The sequence below is a fragment of the Molothrus aeneus genome, chromosome 3 (genome assembly GCF_037042795.1).
Source record: "Molothrus aeneus isolate 106 chromosome 3, BPBGC_Maene_1.0, whole genome shotgun sequence".
Classification (NCBI taxonomy): Eukaryota; Metazoa; Chordata; class Aves; order Passeriformes; family Icteridae; genus Molothrus; species Molothrus aeneus.
The window spans coordinates 95,747,817-95,772,357 of NC_089648.1; the positions used below are offsets into that span (position 1 = coordinate 95,747,817).

A 24,541-nucleotide genomic window follows, 5' to 3' on the forward strand; every position below is an offset into this window, starting at 1 on the left:
AAACTTCACACAGAACTGGGAGAATACCCTCTGGAGTTCATATTGGAGCTGTCCAGAAGGACCTTGCTAGGCTGGAGAAATGGGCTGACAGGAACATGATCAAATCAGCAAGGGAGCATGCAAAGCTGAGGGGAAATCAATGTGTGCATATCCAGGGGAACCACTCAGGAGAAAAGCAGCTCTGAGACTTGGGAGTTCTGATGGATGCCAAGTTAACCATGAGCCAGGAATGTACTCTTGCTGGGAGAGGGCCAGGGGTATCCTGAAGTGCACTAGGACGAGTATTGCCAGCAGGCTGTTGGTGACTCTGCCTTTATTCTCAGCCTTGGTGAGGCCACATCTGGAGTTCTTGTCTTCTCAGTATGAGAGAGATGGAGCTGTAGAAGGGAAACTGGTGAAGACCTGCAAAGATCATCGAGGCACTTTCCTCTTAGGAAGGACTGGGACCCAGGTCTGTCAGCCAAGACAAAAAAGACAACTGAGGGGAAGTCTTATCAACATGTGCAAGCATCTGAAGGAGCAGTACAAAGAGTATGGAGCTGGGCTGTGTTCGCTGGTACCTAGGGATGGGACCAGAGCAGGAGGCACAAGCTGAAACACTCTGCAGGTGTCTGACCACTGGCACAGGTTGCTTAGAGAGATTGTGGAGTCTCCTCCTTGCACATACTCAGAAGCCATATGTACATGGTCTTGGACAAGCAGCCTCAGGGGACCCTGCTTAGGCAGAGGCGTTGGACTGGATGACCTCCAGAGTCCATCCAAACCTCAGGCATTCTGCTGTGCGGATCTGCAGGGTTTACAGTGGTACCAATGGGGCAAATTTTACCTCATGGTGTGAAGTGTCTTCTCTTTGAGCTTGGGTCTAGCCTATGAAAGGGTTGAGGTGACAATGGTTGACAATAAGATTGGCTCTTTATTGGATTAATTTTTTCTATAATACTGGTTTTACTGTTAGAACCTTATTTAGCTCATGTTGGACAACTATTTATTCCATCACAGCTGTTAATTTGTGAAAAAAATAAAAGATTTATTAGAGATTCTTACTATGATTTATTCACCTCAGTACAACTAGTGTTTCAAAAAGTGCACTGGGCACTTTGTTGTAAAACTATGTCATGTCAGTAAATAAGTAGTTATGTGTTAATAACTGCTAGTTTGTGCAAGATTATTCTGTCAGAAGATAGTAATAGCTTTGAAGTATTTTGATAGGTGGCAATTTTCAGAAGCTCATTGGGTAAGTGAAAGGGAGACTGCCAATTCAGAGTAGGGGAACAACCGAACTTTGAATGCCTATTCTTAATCTAAGAAATGCAAATTTCTTTTTCCTGTCTTTTGTGACTTTGCAGCTTGGTTGGATGAAATGCGAAGTTGCTTCCTTCTGAACATAGATGTAAAAATACAAAAGCTGCAGTTATGTTTCTTTTGACTGACTTTGAGGTGGTACTTTTTAGTATGTCTTTTTAGAATATAATACTAAAACTTCATGTTGGATTTCCCTGCTGAATACACCAAAGAATAATCTTTTCTTGATTTTAATTGACTGTTTGGAAGACCAGGAAGGGACAAAAGAGATGCAACTTGTGTATGCTAAATTTTTAACTTTTTAAGGGGAAAAATAAAATAGCATAGGTGAATAATGTAGATGAAGTCTACAAATGTTCGCTTGATACATTAATATTACTGGCAAGAGCATAAACATATTTCATTTTCTCAAGTACGTGCAATGCTTAAATGAACAACATTATTTAGATCTATGTCTTGATATGTCTCAATTCTCAACACAATTCTTAATTGGTAGTTGCTTTTCTGTTTCCAAGCTTTATCACAGTCTACTTTTTTGGCATTATGTAATGTATAGTACTGATGTACAATGCTTGATACTTAAAATTGTTTCGTAAGACATGTGAATAGGTGATCTTCAGGGGGGCTCTGCAAATCCATGACCTTGATGATTTATATTGACAGCTTTCTATGTCTATAAATATGGAATACTAACAAGAAAATGATAAATTAGGCCTGCAGTGCTATGCTGGTTTTGGCTGGGGGAGAATTTGAAACAGTTTCACAGATGATGTAGTTTGCATCTATTTTTCATTAATGTGTTTTTCACTGAAATGGTTCTACATGGCCTTAGGTATTAAAACAATAGTTGTTGTCAGCTCCAGGTTGCTATTTGAATTTGAGACAGAATGAGTTGCTCATACAACGATAGGCAGATTAATTTTTTGAGTGATCTTGTGCATCTCGCTTAGCATGTCCTTGAAGGATGATTATAATTGGCTTTGTAATTTTTCCAAACATTTAATAAGCATTATTTGATTTCTTATGGAACTATAAAATGCTCATTTTTTTCTCCATCCTGAAAGAAGAAATGTTAGAAACCTTAGCTTGTCTACTCACAAATGTGATGACCTTTTCACACCTAATTTTTGTCTGGATTATGATTTACTTTTCTGCAGTTGATGTTATTAACAACCAAAGAGCTTAAAACCTTTTAGAATCTGCCTAACCTTAAAAGCACTCATTCATGAGTGATATTCTTTTAAGCTGATGTCAAACAGCTATTGAGAACTTGAGAGTCATCAATTCATCGTCATTACTATTTAATCACTTCAATGCCAATTCTGAAATAGAAATGTAATTCTTTCATTATGTTCACTTCTCTGTGAAATAGTAAATAACCAAAATAATAATTTCCTTGCTAATACCCCTCCCCAGTGATTTATGGTTGTTTTAACAGCCTGATTCCTACTACACTGTTGGAGAACTGTAGATATTAGACTGGCGGATAAATTGTAGTTTTGTACTTTAAAATTTTAGAATTGGAAAGTAGAATAATCTTTTGGTCGTTAATGCTTTTCTAAGTTCACAGTGTGTAGTAGAACAGCTGTCATATAGAGGCTGTTGTATTTGGCTTCTGTATCCTGGAAAATTTGACAGCTTTTTTTTGTCCACTTAAACACTGACAAATAAGGAGTCTGTATAGTGGAGAGAAAACACTACTATGAGAAATGAAGGCGAATGTATAGCAGGATACTGTAGGGATGAAGAATAGAGAAATGGAGAAACAAGTGCTCAGTGCAAGATTCATGTTGAGTACTGCAGATCATGCAAGAATTGCCATAGTGAAACTGTTTGGTCAATCACGCTTTGAGATGTTTTTTATAACAATGTTATTCAAAAGTTACGTGCTCTCATAGCAACTGAAGACTGGATGCTAAAACTTCTAATGAAAAACTGAATTTTTCCCAGATAACATGTTGAATGACTTTTGAAGATGTATGGCATGAGATTCTTAGAGGAAGCAAATAGCCAGCTGTCCATGAGAGAGTTTGCCATCTTCAGATGCATTTAGTAGGCTTTCTCCTTTAGCCCTCGTAATTTAAGGGAAGGTATATAAACTGCTATTATTGTTTGCCATGCTTAAGGATGTTCTGGAAATAAGATTGTTAAATTCCAATTTTTATTTTTGAATGGTAGTATGAGTTGGTAGTCAGAGATCGGAGATGTGGCTTTAGAAGAAAGCAGGTGATGAATCCTTGGAAGGTCAGATCACTTTGATTGAAACTGTACCTTCTCTGTGCAGCTTGACTGCACAGCTCTTCTGAAAAGTTGAGTCCCAGTTCCTCTTACACAAACCTAGTGTCTTGGGTTGGTGTGGCACCTGAAAGTGCACCTCCCTTGAGGCTGTTTAATTGGACTGACCAGTGTGCTCAGTCAGAAGCAGTGCTGGCAAGAATGCCTTGTATCCATAGGAAATTGTTCAATATAAGCAACTGAAATGTCAGTTGTTGTGAAGGGTAAAAGGTATCCTGTGACTTCCCTTGTGGCTAGCATAATTGAAATAAAAAGCTGATTAGGTTACTAGTATATAAAAGCATCTTCTATACCAAAATCATTATTTAAATGGAGGAGGTTTTTAACTGGGGCATTTGTATTAAAGAAAAGTAGCTCATACTTGACTGTATTTCTTAAGTACTGCATATATTAAAATAGTTTAGCTGGTTCTAACTTGAATAGATGCATTTTTGTCAATCCAGTTGGTAGAACTGAACATTTTGTCTTTCATGGTCACACTTTGAGGTTAAGTATTGAAATAAGATGCTGTAAGAAAACAGGAATATGAATATTTGTCTTTAAGGCTGAGAACACTTCTGTTGTCTTTTATATGGTGGTTATAAGAATTCTCTTTTTAATTTGGCTTTTTTATGTGACTTCGCTAGAGGGCACTGCTGTGCAAGAAATGTTTGTCAATATTTATTTCTGCACCTCTTGCACAAGACGAGATGGACATCTTTTAAAAACCTCAATGATAGCCACTTCAAAGCCACTTGCATGATATGTAGACCCCCCCTAATAATAAATGGAGTAGGAAGTCTTTCTGATAGCTACACAAGTATTTTTCAATAAGTTATTGAAATCACAAGTTTATTTCTTAAATATCTTTAACCAGAAAGAGCTGTTAAGCTATCTATATTTTTAGTTCTGGTTGTGCACCAAGCTGATGAGAAAAAATTTACTTTTTCTGTTTGATCTCTAACAAGGAATGATTATCCTGTTTGGGCCACAGGTTAATCATTTGACCATATCTTATTAGCTGAACATAGCAGGTTAGAAAATGAAAAATAATCAACTTCCAGTTAAATTATAATGCCTGATGGCGTCTGGCTTTTTTGTGGTAGGTGTTCAGCTTTAAGTCATTTAACTCTATTTTAAAGTCATTTAGTATATTAATTTTAATGTGGTTTGCTATCTTCCTCTTAACTGATCTATGTGCTTATGGCTGATGTGGTTGATGATTAGGTGTTCCCACCTTAACATTCCCTTTAAGTGATATTCTTTCATCATTTGTGCAATTTTGAAATCTTACACTAGAGGTTATAGTTTCCAGTGGAAAACCTTTCTGGATCTTTTTAATACTCAAGAGTTTATCCCTGAAGTAGTTGCTTGATGCAACAACTTCAGTAAAACATGATTTTGCAACTTGTTGCAACCTCACTTATGTTCTGTTTTCTGTTTCTGAGTGACTATTATCAGTATGGCTGGCAACTAATAAGAAAGACTTCCCTTATCTGGCCATGGGTTATGTGAGTGTGGCAAGTCTCAAGTGTTGCAATGTGCTAAGTCTGCAAGAGACTAAGAATCAGAACAGCAGCTCTTCCTTCTAAATCCTAACTGTGAATGACACGAGAGTGGCTGAATCTGCTGCAAGATGAGAAGGAAAGGGACCTGGGAGAAGTGGAGATAAAGCAAATTAGACACAATGCTTATATGGTTTCTCATAAGGTATTGAATGCTCTGTCTGGAGCATGGATTTTGTGTTCAGTGGTATGTTCAGAGAACAGGTAGAGCACGCTTCTCGCTGCTCTTCAGTGCCAGCTGGTACTGCATAAAGGTACTGATCTATTTGTGGCATCACGGGTGTCACAGGCTCTTCCTGTACATGGATTTATTTTCAGATTACTGTCTGACTGAACTACCACTTCCATGAGTAACAAATAAGACAGGAGTCTCAAAAGCTTTGGTTAGGCTGTTCTCATAGGGTTGGGAAGCTGGGTTTTCTGTTGCAGTATGTTGTTCTGTGTTTTTCTTCTTATCCTTTAGCGTAGAAGGCCTTATGCTTCAAAAGGTCCGTAAGTAAAAACTTCATCTATCCAGAGATGCCTGTGGACAGAAACTCAAGTGAGAACAAGACAGCTTCTCATGGATGATGCTTCTAACTTGTAGTTAATAGGTAGTGAGCTCTTAGGATTTGGCTTTCCAGCCCTTAAGCTAAATGATAGTGGTGTTTCTTACGTTGAGCACTTGTGGTAATTCGAGAGACAGGAAATGTCTCTAAAATAAATTGGCTTAACTATAAATTGAAATTATTTTTCTACTCAAAAATGTGGCTTCAATGAAGCTGATCTGGCATCCAAGCAAGAGCAGAGATAGAGCCTGAGGCCTTAGAGACGTATCCTTGCAACATGTGTTATCAGATACCAGCCTGAACACTTGGTGTTTGGTACCAGACTCAGTTCATTTTTAAGAGCCTGTGTTGCAAAACTGCATGTATACTGTAAATGACTGTACATTTGGATGTCTGGTTACTTACTCTTTGGTAGTGTCTCTCATTTGATTTAACAATTCTAGACCAAAAAATTGTCTAAAAATAAGTCCTGCAATCTGTTGTTTCAGTGGTATAAATATGTCAAGAATTAATTATTTGTTTTATGTAAGTTCAAGTATATCAATTAACTTGTGTTAACTGCTTTAAAGGCTCATTTTGATATGTTTTGATTCATATTTCAAACTTTGAACCCACAGTTTGTTTCAGGAGTAAGACCTTTCTTGGCTGGAGTGTGCATCTTTGATTTGTTTTCCTTGGCTATCCTCAATACGCTGTTTGCTTGTTAAGTTGCAGATGCATAATAGCCCTTGAATAATTTACCACTTGTACTAACCCAAGGGATTAAAACTTTGTCCAGGGCAACTTTGAACTTCATCAGCCTGAATGGAAATGCAGCCCTGAGAATGAGCTAATACAGCTTCTGTTCAGACCTGTGACACATCACATGGGATGACTCATTTTTCTGTCCTTCATTCTATATATTGTTATCTTGAAGGACCAATGTGTTCTTTTCCCACACTGATGATGGGAGCCTTACTTGCATAATCATCTTACTATTAGCATCTTCTGTGTTCAGGGAAGGCCCTTAGACAGCCTTTATCACTGGAGCATGCTTGATGTTCAAGTATGTAGTTCACATTTTCAAAAACAGCAAAACAATGCATCACTTTGAGAGTTGTATTTTTCTTTGTAGAAACTTAAAACTAAGCTTTAAAGCCCTGGATTTTATTTCTTAACTGTTTCATAGAGTGAATACTTGCTATGTTAATTGATATGTTAGCTGTTTGAAGAACAGGTGGAAACCTCAGATGGTGAAATCTAATTACTTCTAAGCTCAGGTTTGTAAAATTGTTCAGGCACATTTTCATAGTAATGTCTTGCGTGTTTCTGCATACTGGCACTGGCTAGAAATACTTGTGTTCCAGAGAGGGACCTCAGGTAAATTGTGACTTGCCTTCTAGTTGATGTTGTATGGTGTTCACATGTCCCCTAAATTCTGTAGTTACACTGCTAGTGACCTGAGTGAGCTCTTTGGGGTCAGTATGGGCCCAATACTGTTTAGTCCTCACAAATGATCTGGGTGATGAGCTTGAGTAATCATATAGTTTGAGAAATATGTCAGACTGGGAGAAGTAGATAGAACAAAGAGCCACCATAGAGATGTTGACTGATGAGAGAATTGGGCCAACAAGAGTGACATCAGGTTTAGCAGATCTTAAGGTAGTTTTTTGTAATGGGTTTATTGCAAGCAACGGTTAGTGCTTGAGTCTGATCAGCTGGGAGATAGTTCTGCTGAAATGACTTGGAAGTCCTAGTGGGCAGCAAGGTGAGCATGATCCAGCAGTGTGCCTTGCAGCAGAATTATAGTGTCCAGGGCTTGCCTCAACAAGAGAGTAGATGTTGTCATTGTACTTGGCACTTCCAAAGCCACATCTGGAAATTGTCTGGTTTTGGTCCCCTAGTTTATGAAACAGAGGCTCCAATGAACACTTATGGACACGATTACAAAGTTGTAGAGAGCAACCCATAAATGAAAACTGAAGTAATTTGTTTGGTCTAGAGAAGAGAATTGTAGGAGAGTGCTTTTTACAGAATCACAGAATCAGCTAGGTTGGAAAAGACCTTTGAGATCAAGTCCAACCTATGACCTAACACCACATTGTCAACTAGACCATAGCACCAAGCTCCACATCCAGTCCTTTCTTGAATACCTCCAGGGACAGTCACTCCACCACCTCCCTGGGCAGCCCATTCCAATGCCCAATCACCCTTTCTGTGAAGAACTTCTTCCTTATGTCCTAAGCCTCCCTTGGGGGCTGTATCCTCTTGTCCTGACACTGGTGGCCTGGGAGAAGAGAGGTGACCCTCACCTGGCTACAGCCTCCTTTCAGGGAGTTGTAGAGAGGGATCAGGTGTCTCCTGAGTCTCCTTCTCTCTAGGCTACACAGCCCCAGCTCCCTCAGATGTTCCTCATAGGATGTGCGTTCCAGACCCTTCAACAGGTTTGTTGCCCTTCCCTGACACATTTCAGCATCTCAGCAGCCTTCCTAAATTAGGTGCCCAGAACTGGATACAGCACTTGAGGTGCAGCCTCACCACTGCTGAGTACAGGGACATAATCACTGCCCCAGTCCTGCTGGCCACACTCTTGCTGACACAGGCCAGGATGCCATTGGCTTTCTTGGCCACCTGGGCACACCTTGGCTCATGTTCAGCTGGCTGTCCATCAGTACCCCCATGTCCCTTTCTCCCTGGCCACTGTCAAATCACTCTGTCCCCAGCCTGTAGCACTGCATGGGTTTGTTGTGGCCAAAGCACAGGACCTGGAACCTGATGTTGTTAAACCTCATTTCATTGGATTGAGCCCATTAATCCAGCCTTTCCAGGTCCCTCTGCAGAGCCCTCCTACCCTCCAACAGATGAACATTCTCTCTCAGCTTGTTGTCAATTGCAAATTTGCTAATGGTTGACTAACTCCCCTCACCCAGATCATTAGTAAAGACATTAAACAGAACTGGGGACAACACAAATTCCTGGGGGACACCATGGCTGCCAGCTGGATGCAGCACCGTTCACCACCACTCTCTGGGCCTGGCCATCCAGCCAGTTCTTAACCCAACAGAGTGCTCCTGTCCAAGCTGTGGGCTGCTGGCTTTTCCAAGAGAGTGCTATGGGATATGGTGTTGAAGGCTTGCTGAAGTCTAGGTAGACAATATCTGCAGCCTCATGTGGGTGGCAAAACAGCTTATATACTTAAATCCTCTCAAAGGAGATGGTCTGAAGAGAGAGCTGACACACAGACAGTTGTCAAGCCCAGGCTAAGTTATGGCATATTCAAAAATACAATCAGAAACAGGCAGTGCCTTGCTCTGGATTCAGTGTGTGAGACTTTAGTATGTTGAAGTAGGTTTCTAAGCAGGTCAAATCATGTCTTGTGTACAGAAAACTCATTATGTGACAGCATGTATGGTGACATTTTTAACACACTAGCATTTGTGTTAGATCTATTCTCAGTAGAAAATGTAAAACTGTGCTTGAAGGAGGAAGTGGTATTTCTGTGAACATCTAGAAAACTGCTCTTCAAACTTCTGGAAATATTGAAAAGACTTGTAGACATGACCCTTAGAGACATGGTTTAGTGTTGGACTTTGCAGTGTTAGCTTACTGGTTGAACTGGATAATCTTAAAGGTCTTTTTCAACCTAAACAATTCTCTGAAGTTAGCAAGTGTTCAGATATCAAAGACTCTAGTAAAATTATGTGTGTTAATTGCTGAGGGAGGAAAGAACCTTCCTGCTGAGCTCTGTACTAAGAGCAACATATCATCCACAATAAACAAATTACAAGCTTATGGCTAATGCTGCTAAACTGCCTGGAGTAACTTCTGATCTTGGCCTTGATCTGTAAGAATTGTAGGGTAACAGAGAGAAAGTAGTGCCATTTTCTTGTTTACCTTGCCTCAGATATGTTTCTTTTTGTTAGTGGAAAGCTTATGGACTTTGCATTGGAAAAATCTGGGTGTACTGTTGATGTAGAAGCTGGCAAAACACTTTATATCAAATAGAATTTGTAATGAATAAATTCTGACAAAATTTATGAATGGTTGTCTAAGCAGTCTTGGAATGGAACTGAGTTCAGATGTTCATGTAGCTTTTAGTGCCTTTTTACTGCAGAATTTTGGTTTTAGTAAATTATGTACTTTCAATTTTATTCAAAAGCAACTTGAACACTACTGGCTGCAAAGAAATTGTGTATATTTTGTTTCTAATACTACTAATGTTCAATTTCTAGAAATTTCTATATTACACAAAATGTTGATTTTGATCTAAAGTGGGAAAGTTAAGGTTTCTGGAAGCTATGTGATTTACAAAAAACAAGGACTAGTATAATAAATCATCAATGTACTGTGCTTATATGAAATCTTAATACATGTCTGAGTGGTCATGAGACAAAAATTAAGTACCACTGGAATGATGTGGGATGCTGGAATTTGCATAGCATGTTTATGTTTTGCTCAAAAGAGGAAAGGAATTGGATTCCTTAGTAAGAGATGGGTTGAAAAAACACCCATATGTGCTACCTCATAGCTGTACAACATTGATCAGCCTTATCAGATGAAAATACATGGCAGAAAATTTGAGTATGTATGTTTCCTTTTTATTTAAGGCTTATGGTATGTCAGCTCTGCCTCTGAACTTGATTAAGGGAACTACCAGTGCATCTTATGAACGTTTGGAGAACACTGAAGATATTGAAGAAGTGGAACAACATTTATTGAGGATTAAATCAAAGGTAAGGTCTTCATTGTTCTCACTTTCTTAATGATTTTTTACCTTGCTAACTAGTTCATGGTTATGCTGTAGAGTCTGTTCCAGAAAAAATAGCAAGTCAGAAATTAATAGCTTGCAGTTATTTGAGTTACTTTGAAACACGTGTGGTCACTTGTGTAGCAGTGATTACATTGATTACATTCTTTGTCAGTCCTGCAGCAGTAGTTACTTCTGTCTAGCTAATAAGTGTTAACAAATTAAACTCAAGCTTCTCCAAGCCTGCTTGGATGGAAGAGATGCTTTGTGGATATTAACCTCACTTAGTCTGCTACCAGAAACAGCATCCAGTTTGATTTACTCAATGCAGTACGGTTAACATTGGATACTTGCTACAAAGAGCTGCCATGATTTAGATTCATCAAACTATTAATCATCTTTATGAATAAATAACAGCTCCAGATATTCTTGCTTCCCAGTTAATGTACCTTGCTGTTATAAATAATTTCTTTAGGAAAAGCATACAGATGGAAAGCTGTTCTGAGTCCTAAATATCCCTAGGATGTGAACACCATTTGTAAACCCATTATGATTTTGCAGCTAATGGGAATGCTGTGCCTCATATAAACAAGACACTTTTAACAATCTGAGTGCAAGCCAACAGAGGGTAAGATTTCTTTACATACAAGATGATAGGGGAGAATCTCCCACCTCTTTTTTCATCCCATTTCAGATAATACTTTGACCAGTGTTTTTACAGCCTTGATTGGGGACAAGTGACATTGAGGTGCTTCCCTTCCCTCCTGGCAGTCCATCTGTGCTGTTATATGCTCTGTGATAGTAGACCTTAGAGATGTTGAAGCAGTTCCAACAGTCTTTCCTTGATACTTGGCTTACCTCTACAGTGTGGGCATCTTCAGTGTTCTAGGTACTTTGTTGAATAAAGAAATCTAAAAAGTAGTCTGTTTGTGATCATGCTTCGGTTTTGCACAAAGCACTACAGCACAAAGGTGTCCCTTACTGGAATCAATATGAGAAAAATGAGAAAGCTGTGACAAATGGATCATTACTTATTATAGAAGATCTTGTTGGATTTTGATAACTGGCATGGTCTTACTGTTCAGTCTGGCAAAACTTTAGGTTCAAAAACTCGTAAGTTCTTAGTTTAGGTCTATATTGTAATATGACCTTTAGTGCAAACTAATTTTTCTTGGTTTATGGATTCTGGTCAGGATTCTGCTGCATTCTGCAATGAAAATCTTAGCTCTTCAGTTATGTATGCATTAAGCTGTGAAGAAAGTGTTACTGAGACTACTATACAGTAAAAACTAGAAGTATGAAGGTATGCTACTGAGATTCAATATGTAGTATGTTCTTGTACTGTTAGTGCATCTAGGTAGGTTTATTTCATTAGTCTTAAATAATTGAAGCTTGAACTTGTAGATTGGGAGCTTGAACTGTTATCAAAAAGTCCTTTTTAAGTCACAGAGGTACTATACAGGGTATAGTATTGTGTTCCTATTAAAAGTATATTGTAATCTCCAATTTAAGTGTTATGTACAGCTATGATGTGGTCATAATCTTTTTGACAAATTTATTTCATTTTTTTTTCTTCAGTGGTATAAACTGTTATATTATTTGTAGGGAGGATCCTTTAAAATAAGAAGAAAATTAATAAGGAATTTCAAGACTTTAAAATATCATTTTAGTGCATTTCCTACTGTAAAAGAATCTTTTTTCCCAAGTATGAGTTTGTAATACACAAGCATCAATGTTAGAAACAATTTTGGTTCAGCTCACTAATGCCCATGTTGTTGCTTTTGCTTATACCAAATAACTGAGATGTGAGGATGTGCTATTCACTTTACATTAGAGTGTAATGGCTCCTGCTCAGTGTAAAGGCTCAAAATTAAAATACTTTCCTAAACATAATAATCAAACATACTATCTGGTACATTCACCTAATTCTTGGGCTGATGCCTCCTCTTATCTGACCTATGTTTCTTGCTCAAGAAACATAACTGAGTATCAAGTGGAGTGTTGGAAAGAAAATAAGTGCTGAGTTGGATATATTGGCCTAATTGTGGAATTTAATGGGAAGTGACCTGAAAATCACCATGTTCAATCCTCCACACAAAATATGCATCTCTTTCAGGTTAGATCAGGTTATTTAGATAATGACTGTGTTTTTAAACTATTTCTAACAATGGAGAATCTCCATCCTGTTAAAGTTTTTGAAAATTTTTATTATGAGAAGTGATTTCTGCCACCTAATAGGAATTTCTCTTGTTGCAGCTTGTGACTTTTGTGCTTCATGCTCTTGACAGTCATAGAAATTATACATGCATGAATTATATACTAGTAATTCTTTAAGAGTTGTTGTAAATAATTTAAGTAGCTGTCAAGTCTATTTTCTTGACTTGGTGACTCTTAATCTTTTGCACTCTTTTGTTACCAGTGCAGAGATGGTCGTCCTCTGTCATCAAGGGATAGACGGACATTGCAGCAACTGGAAGAGAGGTTAAGGACACTTCGAAGGAGAGAGAGGCATCTGGAATCTATTGAGAAGAGCTGGTGGACAAAAGCTTGTGAAGCTATTCGACCTCTAAAGGTAAAACTTCTCACTTTTTGGTACTTAAATTGAAATAACTTCCAACTTCCTTATCTCCGCATAGATCACAGGTGAAGTTTATCAATTACTGCCCTGCATATCAACTGCGCTTTTTTTTTTAATTTACTCCAGTACTACACAATGATAGCCCTATAGTGTGTTGCCCTGTTCTTCTAAGTTCTTCAAAGCCCTCTGATGTTTACATTTTTTGCAATGGAGGTCTCACACACTTTCATGTAAATAATGATTGTTTTTGCATTCTTTTCTGGAAGAGGAGAAAGTTGATGAACTGTTGGTTTGACCAGTGTCATTGGAGAGGTGGCAATTTCATCCTCCAATCCACTGTCACTTTGAAAGTTTATAAATATTGGAGTTAGAAAATAAACTGCCCTTCTTTTTACCTTAGAAGTTCCAGCATGCATCTTGTTTTATTTTGTGTCCTATTACAACAATAGTGAACTCTGAGCTGTTGGAGCACCTTCTACTTTGTCTCAGCTCTGATGAAGATTAAAAATGAACAAATCCTAGCTGATTTACTTTGGTGCTTCTGCCATAGAAAATCTGAATGTCTTACTTTTTTAATCAAAAATATGAAAATGGGAAGAAGGAAGAATTCTATGGCTGTCAGTTAGCTTAGGTTAATCCAAATTACATGTATCCAGCAGAAATGAGAGACACTTTGATAATATATGCATTTGGAACAAGCATCTTGCCAAGGAATTACTTGAAAAATAGCAAGCTAGCTGAGTAGAATGTAATGTCGTGATACTTAACCAATGCAAAAGAGATGGTTACTGGGATAAAGCTTTTATCTTGGTCTCTTTGATCTTAGGACTTTGATTTTCAGTAGATACCTGGTTTTGAAGACTAGTACCTTTATGAACAGTATTGCCATATAAAGTATTTCTTGCCAACTAGATGTAGGAAGAAATTTCAGCGTTACTTTCAACTGTAGACTCCTTTTGGGAAAGCTGGGAGAGGGGTGGGTAAACCATTTCTTCTGTCATTGCTGCTGTTAATGCTGACTGCTGGGCTGAAATTGCCACTGAACAAAAGCTTTCAGTGTGCAATTCTTAGTGGAGTTATCTTGCTATGATACATTACAAATTTAGACTGAGCTCTTTCATTGAAAGGACAAATATCCCTAACTATTCATCTTAACAGTTTGGAGGCTTCCTTTTGATTTAAAAATACTTAATACATCTTGTGTATAAGGTATTAAGCTTCTACAACTTTTCACATAAAGCTCAAATTTGAGAAATATGTTGGCCATATATTTTGTCTCTGGTACTTGAATGTTTCATTGTGTTCTCACAGGAAAGCATACAATAACATTAGTTACAGCTTATCACCTGCAGTCTGATGGTATTCCAGTGTCTCCTTGTTTTCATGGTTTGAAAGCTTTGTGTTCACTCAGTAACTGTGACAGTCACTGTGAGTTGTTGACTCATGAATCACAGACTAAAGCAGAGTTGCAGGTGGATAATTTTTCCTGACAGATTTTTCTTAGACCATGGTTGTGCTATGAAGCAGGTCAGAGAACTTGTTTACTTCGACTAGAGCTGTCCTGTGAAGGTGGTAATGTCCATCACTTAATTGCATGTTAACTCTTTCAGAGCTGTTTTAGTGTTGCTTGAAGAGCCTTTGGGATGTCTTTGCAGATATATAACTTGTGAATTGTTCGGTTGGGCTTTAAGAAAAGGTGAAAATCTGTTTGATATCCATATGTAGTACTTCTGTTCAATGTAGAAGTGCAGAAAGTATCTTGGAGCTTTGCTTACTGTTTTACAACATTTTTACCTTCAGTGCCTTCAATTTGGATATTACTGTTCAATTATGTGTCTGCTTCTCAGACTTCAAGAAAAATTCCATTTCCTGTGAACCAAGTACTAGATAGAGAATCCTTTTTCTGCTTTATATTTGGGATGGTCAATTTATGGGAGTTGCTGGCTCTTATTGGGACTGACAGAACAGAATAACATGTTCAGGAATTGCATTTAATCTTCAAGGTCTTTTATGGTGTTAGCATAGTGTCTACATTCAAACTTCTGTTATCATATGTCTTTGTATAGTGTCCTCAAGTGTTCTTGCTTTAGTTGTTTTTACTGCTAAGTATCTAGGAGCATGTGATTTGTTGTTAAAGGCAAAACTTTTTTCTCTATGTAGAAAGCCTCTTTTGATGATTATTTTACTCAAAGCTTACTCAAAGATGAAGCTGTTAGTTTTTCAATTCAGTCAAAAGCTTCACATCTTAAGATCCCAGGGAATTGAGTGTTGGCCAACATGAGGTTGTTGAGTAATGTTAAATTAGTCTAATTTCTTTCTCCAAAATGTGACATTTCCTTTTTTATGGATTCTTACACTTTAATCTGATACTCTCAGCAACAAGAGAAATGTTGTATACGATAGGAATTTTAAAATTTTTTTGAGGGAAAACAAACTCCAGAGCGCATAGCTATGTTTGCTCAATATGTGAACAAAACTATAGGATATGAAACATGGAAGTCTGCTCAAAAATAATAAGTTTGCAGTATTGCATCTGTATTTTCATGGTGTACTTCACAGCTGTTGGGAGCAAACTGGAAATGCCTAAGGTAATATAAGGAGGTCAAGTGCTCTGTTTTGAGATCTCCATGAGCAGAGATGCCGACTCTTTCCAAGGCTCAACTCCTTTTGTCCTGACTCTGGAGTGGCACAGAGGGGAAATAGGGAGTCCATAAAACCTCTACTCTGCTGTTGCTTCCTCTTAACAATTTGTTTCTATTCCATTGTGAGGGGAACTCCATGAACTGTAGTTCCTCTCAGAAGCACGTGTGGGATCTCTGTAGGTTGCAGCTTCCTTTAGAAAATATCCTCTTGTTCTGATCTGGGGCTCTCCATGGGCTAAGTGTGGTTATTTGCTCCAGCATAGTCCTCTTAACAGGCTGGGATAGAAATGTCTTGCTCCATTCTATGGAGCAGCACCTCTTTTGCTGACCTTGTTGTCTGTCTACAGGATGAATATTAACAATTTTTGGAAGTTATTTTTTAGGCTTTTTAAACAAGTACCAACTGTTTGTGGATTTCTTAATGTTAGATGTCACTTCATAAGACAGGCATATTCCAGAGGCAATACAAATACCTGTCTAGTGGGCATAGCTGGCAGAAGGTAGTGAAGAATTATGAGATTCAGACTCTTGGTCTCTATTGGTTTTCAATATCTTTTTCCATACAGCTAATACCTAGTAGGATTTGCTGTGGAGAGGTAAAATCTTAGTACATTTAATTATGTGGAAATGCAAAACTTAATACTTACCTTGATATTGATCTCTAAATCTATATCTAATAAGACCTACATAACTTGAGTTGTTCTGTAAGTGATGTAATATTGTGTTAGAGTTTGCAGATGGAAGTTTATCTTCAGAATTTAATGAACAATAATAGCATTGTATCTCTGAGAGTCTTTAATGAGCAGCTGTAATAAAGTTCTTTACCTTTTCATGATGGTTGTGTGCCAAGTTTTGAGGCTAATAAAACTGTGAAACTCCATCATTCACGTGGAAGATGGTGCATTGACTACCTGCATTTAGAATTTTGAAATGACTGTTGAGGTCTCAGGTCTAGCAATCTGAAAATGTTGTTTTGGGAAGTTCAGTACACTTATCTGATTGTATTCCATGACTAGGATTTCTAGGAAAATACAGTGAAACTGTAATGAAAATACAGTGTAACTGAATGAGTTTCCTATCTGGGCTCTCTTCTGTGTATCATCCCCATAACTCCCAGTGAAAAAGATTGTGAGGGAGAAAACCTGTCAGAAGGAGGGAGAATAGTTTCCTGAACTAGCTGATAATCCAAGAAACACAGTAGGTGGTGTTATGGTTGAGACAGCTTGGAGAATCAATTCCTGGCTGGAGTGCTGTATTTGGTAGGCATAACAAAAACACTTTTCTGTGTTTTAATGAAGACCTGGCATTTGGGACTGGTTGAGTTTTTCATCACTCCCAAGTGTCTTGGTCATTGTGCATTTCAGAATAGTGCTACAGAAGGGAGCTTTTACTCAGGAAGGGTGAGATGTTCCTTGTAAGCTGTGCACAGGTTGCCTCCTGTTGGAAGGTGGGCACACATGGGGTGGTCGAGCCTTTCCAGATAATAAAGAGAATACAGGTTGTGAATTCTGCTGAATGCAGTTTTTGTTAAATATAATGTCATCTCTTTTCTTAATGTCACTTTTGACATTGGGGTAGATTGTGTTACACTAGAGCATGTGATATCAGTACTTGACAAACTATGTTTGACATGGTAAAAGTTTTGTGAGCACTTCTCTCAAGTATTTACCAAAAAGTTACTGTTTCAAGTGTATTTAAGCCCTGAAGTGCTCCAGTATCATTAGTTTCTTATTGAAACAAAGGCAAGTGTTTACTTCTTGCATCAACTGCCAACACTTTTGTTAAATTGTTTTAAATTTTTTACTTGTAGATTGTGTGGGGAGTGTTCTTCATCATTGTGGCATTGCTCTTCACTGTCTCTCTGTTCTTGTCAAAGTAAGTGCATTTCAGCATTTTCCTTGACCATTTAAATTACCTAGTTTCTGCTCTAATAGAAAAATTTGGATGGTTGCCTCAGCCCCCTTCTTTTCAATGTTACAGTTCTGTCAATAGAGCTGCACTTCTCGTTATAATAGTTTATATTGAAATGGAGCAAAATGTACCAAAACAAACTGAAGAAAGAATATTTTTCAGGTGGGAAACAGTTCTGATTCAGCAGAGAAATTAAGTATATATGTTCAGGAAGTTTTAATTCAGATGACAGAAGTATTCTGCTTGCTTGAATGAGTCTTACTGCAGGTACTTTGACTAGTTAACAGGTGCTTAAAATCTTTAAATTACAATAAATTACATGTTTAATCCATTTTGATGTGCATTACATTGAAATGGTTTTATAGTGTCAAAAGCAACATAGCCAGCTGCAAATCTGGTAGATATCAATGTGGATTGACACTAACCAAAGGTCTCAAATATTGGCATTTTTGATCTGTCAGACTAGGGACATTTGCTTTATGACCCAAACTAGGGAAAAGCAAAAATGCTGAGGAGATGCAGAAATCAATATATCTTTCACAGAACAAGTGCAGTGAGTGTGGTAAAGCAAAGCATGTGTCTGTAGAGATGTTAGACAGCTGTTCTCTCTCTGGGATTAGTTCAGTTTGATGTTTTTTTTTTCTTTTTCTTTTGAGTTGCCCTTTTAAAACTAAGGACAGAGCTCTGGGAGAGCCACAGTACTTACCCAGTTTTTCTAATTACTGCAGTTTGGACAAAGCTCTGCATTCGGCTGGCTTCGACTCTGGATTTATAATTCTAGGAACTAATCTGACCAATCCATTGAATATGCTGTTACCAGTTCTTCAAAGGGTAAGTAACGAAGTGGTGATGTACATATGTAAGGATGCTCTTCTATTTCCTTTTAAACTTCTCCCCAAGTAATTGATTAAAACAATATTGTCTAAATGTGTGTTCAGTAAAAGCAAGGCAACTTCCTTGTTTTTAGTTACTAGTTGCTATATGAAAATCTTGGGTGAATGGAATCTAGTTTGGGCAAGGAAGGTGGTGCTTGAAACTGATCTCTATGTGATGAGAATACAGTGGCAACAGGGAATGACAGCAGTTGTAGTTAATATGCACAGAATAAAACAACTTTGTCACATGTCCTGCATACATTCTCGTTGGTGTACTGATCAGTAAGTACATCAGTACATAGTAATTACAACTGCTATAATTTAGGCCTTTTTAGTCAAGTAAATGCCACTTTTCACTTTTTAATATATTGCACACTGAAAAAAATGCAACATTGGCTATATTATAGTAAGGCATTAGTCTTGGAAGCAAACCCAATGTAAAAACATGCATCAGTTAACTTTAGTAGAGTTGGATGGCAACAAGCGCACATAAAAGTTTGAGTTTGTGATGAGTAAACTGAGAAAAAGAAAAGCTTTGATATTAAGCTAGTGCTTTATTCCCCCTCCAGTTGAGGTATTCCTGTATTTTTGGTGTAATGGGTCAGCACAATGCATTGCTTCCCCATAGCTTTTAAAACTGTTGAACATCTAAGCTTGTATTTCACTGAGAAAAGTAGTGTTCAGCAGCAATATTATCTCAAGCTTTTATTAATGTAACTATAAGTTTTGTATGCAAATATGATCAGAAAAATAGTCACAAATATGCAGTCCTAAATTAATTGTTGTCACTGTGGACTTGCCATTCTGTGGGTGTATTTAAAATAATTAAGTATTTCTTGGTCTAAAAATGCATAACACTTCAAAATTAAGGCATGTCTTAAATTAATAAAAATACTTAATGCGTTTCCAGATTAATTGTCTAAGCTCTATTAGCAGCAAGCTATGTTAGCTATATTTGGAGTCAGCTATGTAAAATAGGGCTCTGACTACCTCAGATATAAGCTATAGAAGTAGAAGCTACTTAGTTTTGAGTGGGAGAAGAGCTTTTTTCCTTGTCTTTTTAACTGCTTGTGTTCTTGTTTTAGGTTTTTCCACTTGATTATATTCTTATCACAACCATTGTCATGTACTTTATCTTCACTTCAATGGCAGGGATTCGAAATATGGGAATATGGTTCTTCTGGACAAGGGTAAATTAAGAGTTTGTTTCTAATACTCAGATATTTAAAAAATATGTGCTCTTGAATATATTTAAGATTTTTGTATTGCTTTATGAATGTGGGATGTTGCCAATAGCATTGTCTGTATGTCTAATGAGCGTTAAAAGCCTATTGTACCATTTGCACTGCTTTTGGAAGGTGTTTCATTTTACCAAGTTATCAGACTTTTGGGCCATTAACACAAATAGAACTTAATTTGGTTGAATAGCTGTGCTTTGAAATTTAGGTAAATACACCTGAAAACCTGCTTTGAACCACTGGAATTAAGTTGCCAGAAGATAATTTTAGCAACCTCCCACTTCTGGCAGTAGATTTAAAACTTATTTGAACTAAAGAGCTTTCTGAATGCCTTCAGGAAAATAAAAAGAGCTATTTCATTGTATTAATATTTGTTTTTCTGATTTTAGCTTTATAAAATCAGACGAGGAAAAACTCGACCTCAAGCACTCTTATTTCTCTGTATGATACTTCTGTTGATAGTTCTTCATACAAGTTACATGATTTATAGTCTTGCCCCACAGTATGTAATGTATGGAAGCCAGAAATACCTGGTACAGGTGAGATGCTTTTTTTGTTTAAATTTTATTTTTTGTATTAAAAGTGTACTGTACAGAAACTTTGAAAGTCAGATGCAGTTTTCAAAGAGATTTGGTAGGCAGTTTTTTAAATACTAGAAGGGCTCTTGGTAATACACAAGGCAGAAACTGATTGCACTATATATGACAAAACTTAATTTCCCAAGAAATTATGACTTAGTCATCTCAAGACTTAGTGTGAAACTGAGGTTTGTTTTACTCCTTTTGATAAGACAGTTGATAGCTTCCACTAGATTTTGTGCTGGTCTGCTTAGGTTGCTGAGTGACTGCAGGGATGATTGTTTGGAATGTGTAAAGCTGTGTACAGAATGAAATCAATACTGTTCTATGGTTGATGATTTTTAATCATGACAGTAGAATAGAATTGATACAGTAGAAAATAATAAACTGAGTGGAGCTAAGTGTGTGCACATTCATCACATTTCAGGCACTTTGGACTGTCCAACTTCATGAAACTCCATGCAGTTCTTGCACTGTAAAATATTCTACAGCATTAAGCAATTAAAATTTAAGCTCTGATTTTGTTATTGCACTTTTGTGTATTTCAAGATTTTGATTTTTTAAGTCTTTCATCTTCTGTACCTGAAGAATTAAATTATTGTATTACATCTTAGTTTGAGTGGCAGCCTGCATATTTATGGGGAAGTTCAGAGTTGCATATCAGAAGCATCTTGAGAGGTTTCATGGATGGCTGTTTATTAAGGTCTGGTATCTTACAGGGGTAGAGTTCATTAGATCTGATCTTGCAAATGTAGACAAGTAACCGGGTTATGAACTGGTTGCTTATTCAGACACAGTGAAGTCAAGATCCCTTGGTGTGCTGTTTGATATTTAAGTGTCACAAAGACAAAACAGTTGAGCTGGAGTGTTCAAAAGAAAAGATTTAAATGAGATTGAAGTGATGGGATGCTGCTTTGGGCTTTTGGAATATCTCTGTAATTCTCTGGGAGGATGTTCCTGTGGGAGAACACACCTGCTTTACAAACCAAGCACCTGCTGACATCCTTCAGCTGCAACAAATTAGTAATTTTTGTAATTTATTACTATCAATTCTCTTAGTTTAAACAGTGGATACAGAATTCTTGGGGCAAAAGGATTACAAGGAGAAATTGAAATTGGAATAGTGTTAAATGGGCTACAGAGGAGGAACTTGCTCAACTTAAATGTGTTGGTGCAGTAGGATTGTCACTGCAGGAAGTCTCAGTAAATGCTACTTACTGCTGTCTTTACATTTGAATTCTCTGGTAATGGGCAATTGGTCATCCTGATAGCAATCCAAGCACAGTAATAGAATCGCTGTAGGGAATGTGAATATATGGTATTTAGGAAATGTAATTAATTTCATTAGATTTTGTGCTAAATATACCTAAGACAAAATAAACATGCTTAGGTGTTCATTGGCTCAACTTGTCAGAATTAGGATAGTAGTAGCATGAAACTAAGATGAAAGTCAGTTTAGTTGTGTTTACGTAGAACTTTGTGATAAAGTTTGTAGATAGCATGAAAGATTTGAAGAGAAAATAATAAAGGCTGTAGCTTGCAATTTTTTCCTTTATGAATAAAAAAAAAAGTGTGTATATTACAGGAGGCAGAAGGATTGACACTTAAACACTTGCATGTTAGCTGTTTATGACAAGAAGTACCTGAAGAAAAATATATAATTTCTGAGAAAAAAAGGGCCAAGAGAATAGAGCACATCAGTAGAAAGACTCTTGTCATTCTTGCAGCTATTGCAATATAATCCTGATCAGCACTGCAAGAAGGATTAGCTGGAATGGTTGAGAAGAGCTGTAACTTTCTGTTTAAAGGATTTCAAAATGTTCTGGTCAAGATAGCCATCCTGAGTCTCCAGGTTATGTCTCATTTCAAAGAGCTGTGTTTAAAGTACAGGAGAATCTGGTTTTATTGTTAAAATAACATGAGACATAAAGAATGTGCTGGTAAATTACACCTGAGCTTCTCTGGCATACCAAATAGATACAAGGTTTTCTGAAAACATCCTCTCCAAGAGTATTTCAGAATGTATCAGAAACATTTTCTATGTCTGACTACCTTGGAAACTGGATGTTAAATTGTGAGATTTTGAAGTGAGGAGAGATGGAGTCTGGGAATGAAGAGAAGCAAGGTATTTTTCTGTGGAGGTAGTAATGAAGAGGTTCTTAAGAGTTAGTAAATTGGTGATTATGGATTTGGGAGTGTCCAGGAGCATAATCAGGAGCAGGGCAAGTGAACTAGGCACAGCAAGCTTCCTGATGATAACCTGAGAACCCTGTGCACCAGCACACTTTGACAGTCCAGATTTTCATTGTGTTCTCACATTACAGTTGATTTCATCCTTTAGAATTCACCACTGGTAACCAACAGTGTCTAAGAACCAAGCAATAAATGAGCATTATTCCAGGAAAGCTTAGTGGATGGCTGGGCTATAAACATGTGTATGACAGTCTGGTGGCTCATAGACTGTGTGAAAGGAGCACTTCCCCCTTCTGCTTTGCTGTACAGTAATTCCAAATCTAGTAATGTATCAGGCTAAGTTGTTATCACAATCTCTAGTAATGCATGAGATAGGTTAGATTCCTATTTGAATCTTGGACTGTTTCCTTTGGAGACTGTTACTTTTGGCAAGAGCTTTTAATTTGGAAGTGCTGGTAACTTTTCCTTTTAACTGAATATTTATATGTATGAAATTGGAGCTTTTGTGAGGCAATTAACATTAACTAGACCTGGGCTACTTGCTTTATTAACTCTGAGCACTGATGTGCTCAAAGCATGTGACCCCAATTCATCAAAAGTGTCTTCAGCTCTGGTGTTAGTAGGAAACTTTGGAAAATTTCTTCTGGATATTGTGCCCGTATCAACTGAATCCCTCTGTAGGAATTTGTTCAACTTTCATAGCTCTTTAGACACCAAGGATAGCTTAGTTTCACCTCCTGAAGCAATTTGTCTTGACTGTTAATCAGCAATGACTTTTTATAACCTTTCACAAAGAAAGAATTGTATCTACATCTAGGTTACCTTCTTAGCTTTCTAGCAAAAGCATAACTTTGCCCATACTTGAGGTATAATTCCTATTTCTGTTCAATAAGGCCAAGGGTTAGTTATTTTGCCTTTGTCTGAAGGACCACTGTGTCTGAAGGACCACTGCTTACTGGTATTTGTACCCAGTGGACCTATTGGACCAGACAGGAATTAAAAAGCCAGTACTTGCCATAAGCAACATGGATACTTTTCCCTGACTGGGGACCAAAGCAGCAATGATTGCTTTCTTTCTTCAGTCATCACATAGATAATTTGGAGGAGTGGAGCTAAATTGCAGGACTGTGTCTCAATTGTCAGCAGCAGGAATCCAGAAGTATCATCCCTGGAATGGCTGTGTGGAAACAGATCTTTTCAAGTTCTTGGTCCTTAACATAAGAAGAAACTGATTGTGTAGGTGTAACAGGCTGTTTCCTAACCCTTTATATAATAGCTTGCTATTTTCTGAGGTGTCCAAAATGTGTCAGCTCTTGAAGCACATACTGAGTTTCTGTCCATAGTTTTGTCTCATGCTTGGCCTTGATGCATCCTGCTTTCTGCATTGGTGTAGATGGGATAACTGACCACTAAAGTTTTACTCTGGCAATACTTATACTAAAAATGTCTGGAATTACAGGAGTGGTCATGGAGAACAGTGATATAAGACCTGGAAAAAAGCATAGATGTTGTCCAAAAAAGCCCATAGGTCTAGCTATTGTTTTGTTTAAAGTTCTGTTAATATGGTAAAGTAAATGAAGATAAGGCAAAACTTTGAAATGGCTATGTTGTGGTTGTTTTGTGCTTTTGGTGTGTCCCATGGAATTTTGCAAGGTATCATACTGTTCTGAAAGAAATGCTTGCTGTGACTGAGCAGTGTAAGCTGGAATAGTTTACACTGGAAACTGGAGATACAGCTGGAATACATTCTGGAGATGGGAAACTGCTAAATGCACGCTGAATGATTTGAAATTTCATGTGTTCTGTTCTTACCCTGTTGTTTGTCTACACTTTCTCTTTTGTTCTTGATCCCTGTGACTAAGTCATATTCAATTTAGATCCATTTTTTAGGACAGTCTCCCCACTTTCATGGCCTTGCATGAAACAAAATTAACAAAATTAACTGTATGTACAAATTGCTACATTTTTGTACAGACACTGAGTTGTTTCTCTTGACTGTTCAAAGTGAAAGCTGAATTTGCTTAATATTGATAAACTTCCTCAGAGAAGTTAGAGCTTAGTTTTATGTGCCAGCTTGTACTGATTGCTGATATGTTTTAAGGAACTTCTTT

General features: G+C 37.5%; 1 protein-coding gene across 2 annotated transcripts in view; it reads left to right on the forward strand.

Annotated features, from left to right (window-relative positions):
* LMBRD1 (LMBR1 domain containing 1) overlaps positions 1-24,541 on the forward strand; it is a 66,810-nt gene that overhangs the window by 28,855 nt on the left and 13,414 nt on the right. For both annotated transcript variants that reach the window (XM_066547455.1, XM_066547456.1), the window contains exons 8-13: positions 10,276-10,401; positions 12,835-12,987; positions 17,446-17,510; positions 18,275-18,377; positions 19,507-19,611; positions 20,049-20,198. In XM_066547455.1, coding sequence (XP_066403552.1) covers positions 10,276-10,401; positions 12,835-12,987; positions 17,446-17,510; positions 18,275-18,377; positions 19,507-19,611; positions 20,049-20,198 — 702 coding nt within the window. The remainder of the gene's footprint in view (positions 1-10,275; positions 10,402-12,834; positions 12,988-17,445; positions 17,511-18,274; positions 18,378-19,506; positions 19,612-20,048; positions 20,199-24,541) is intronic.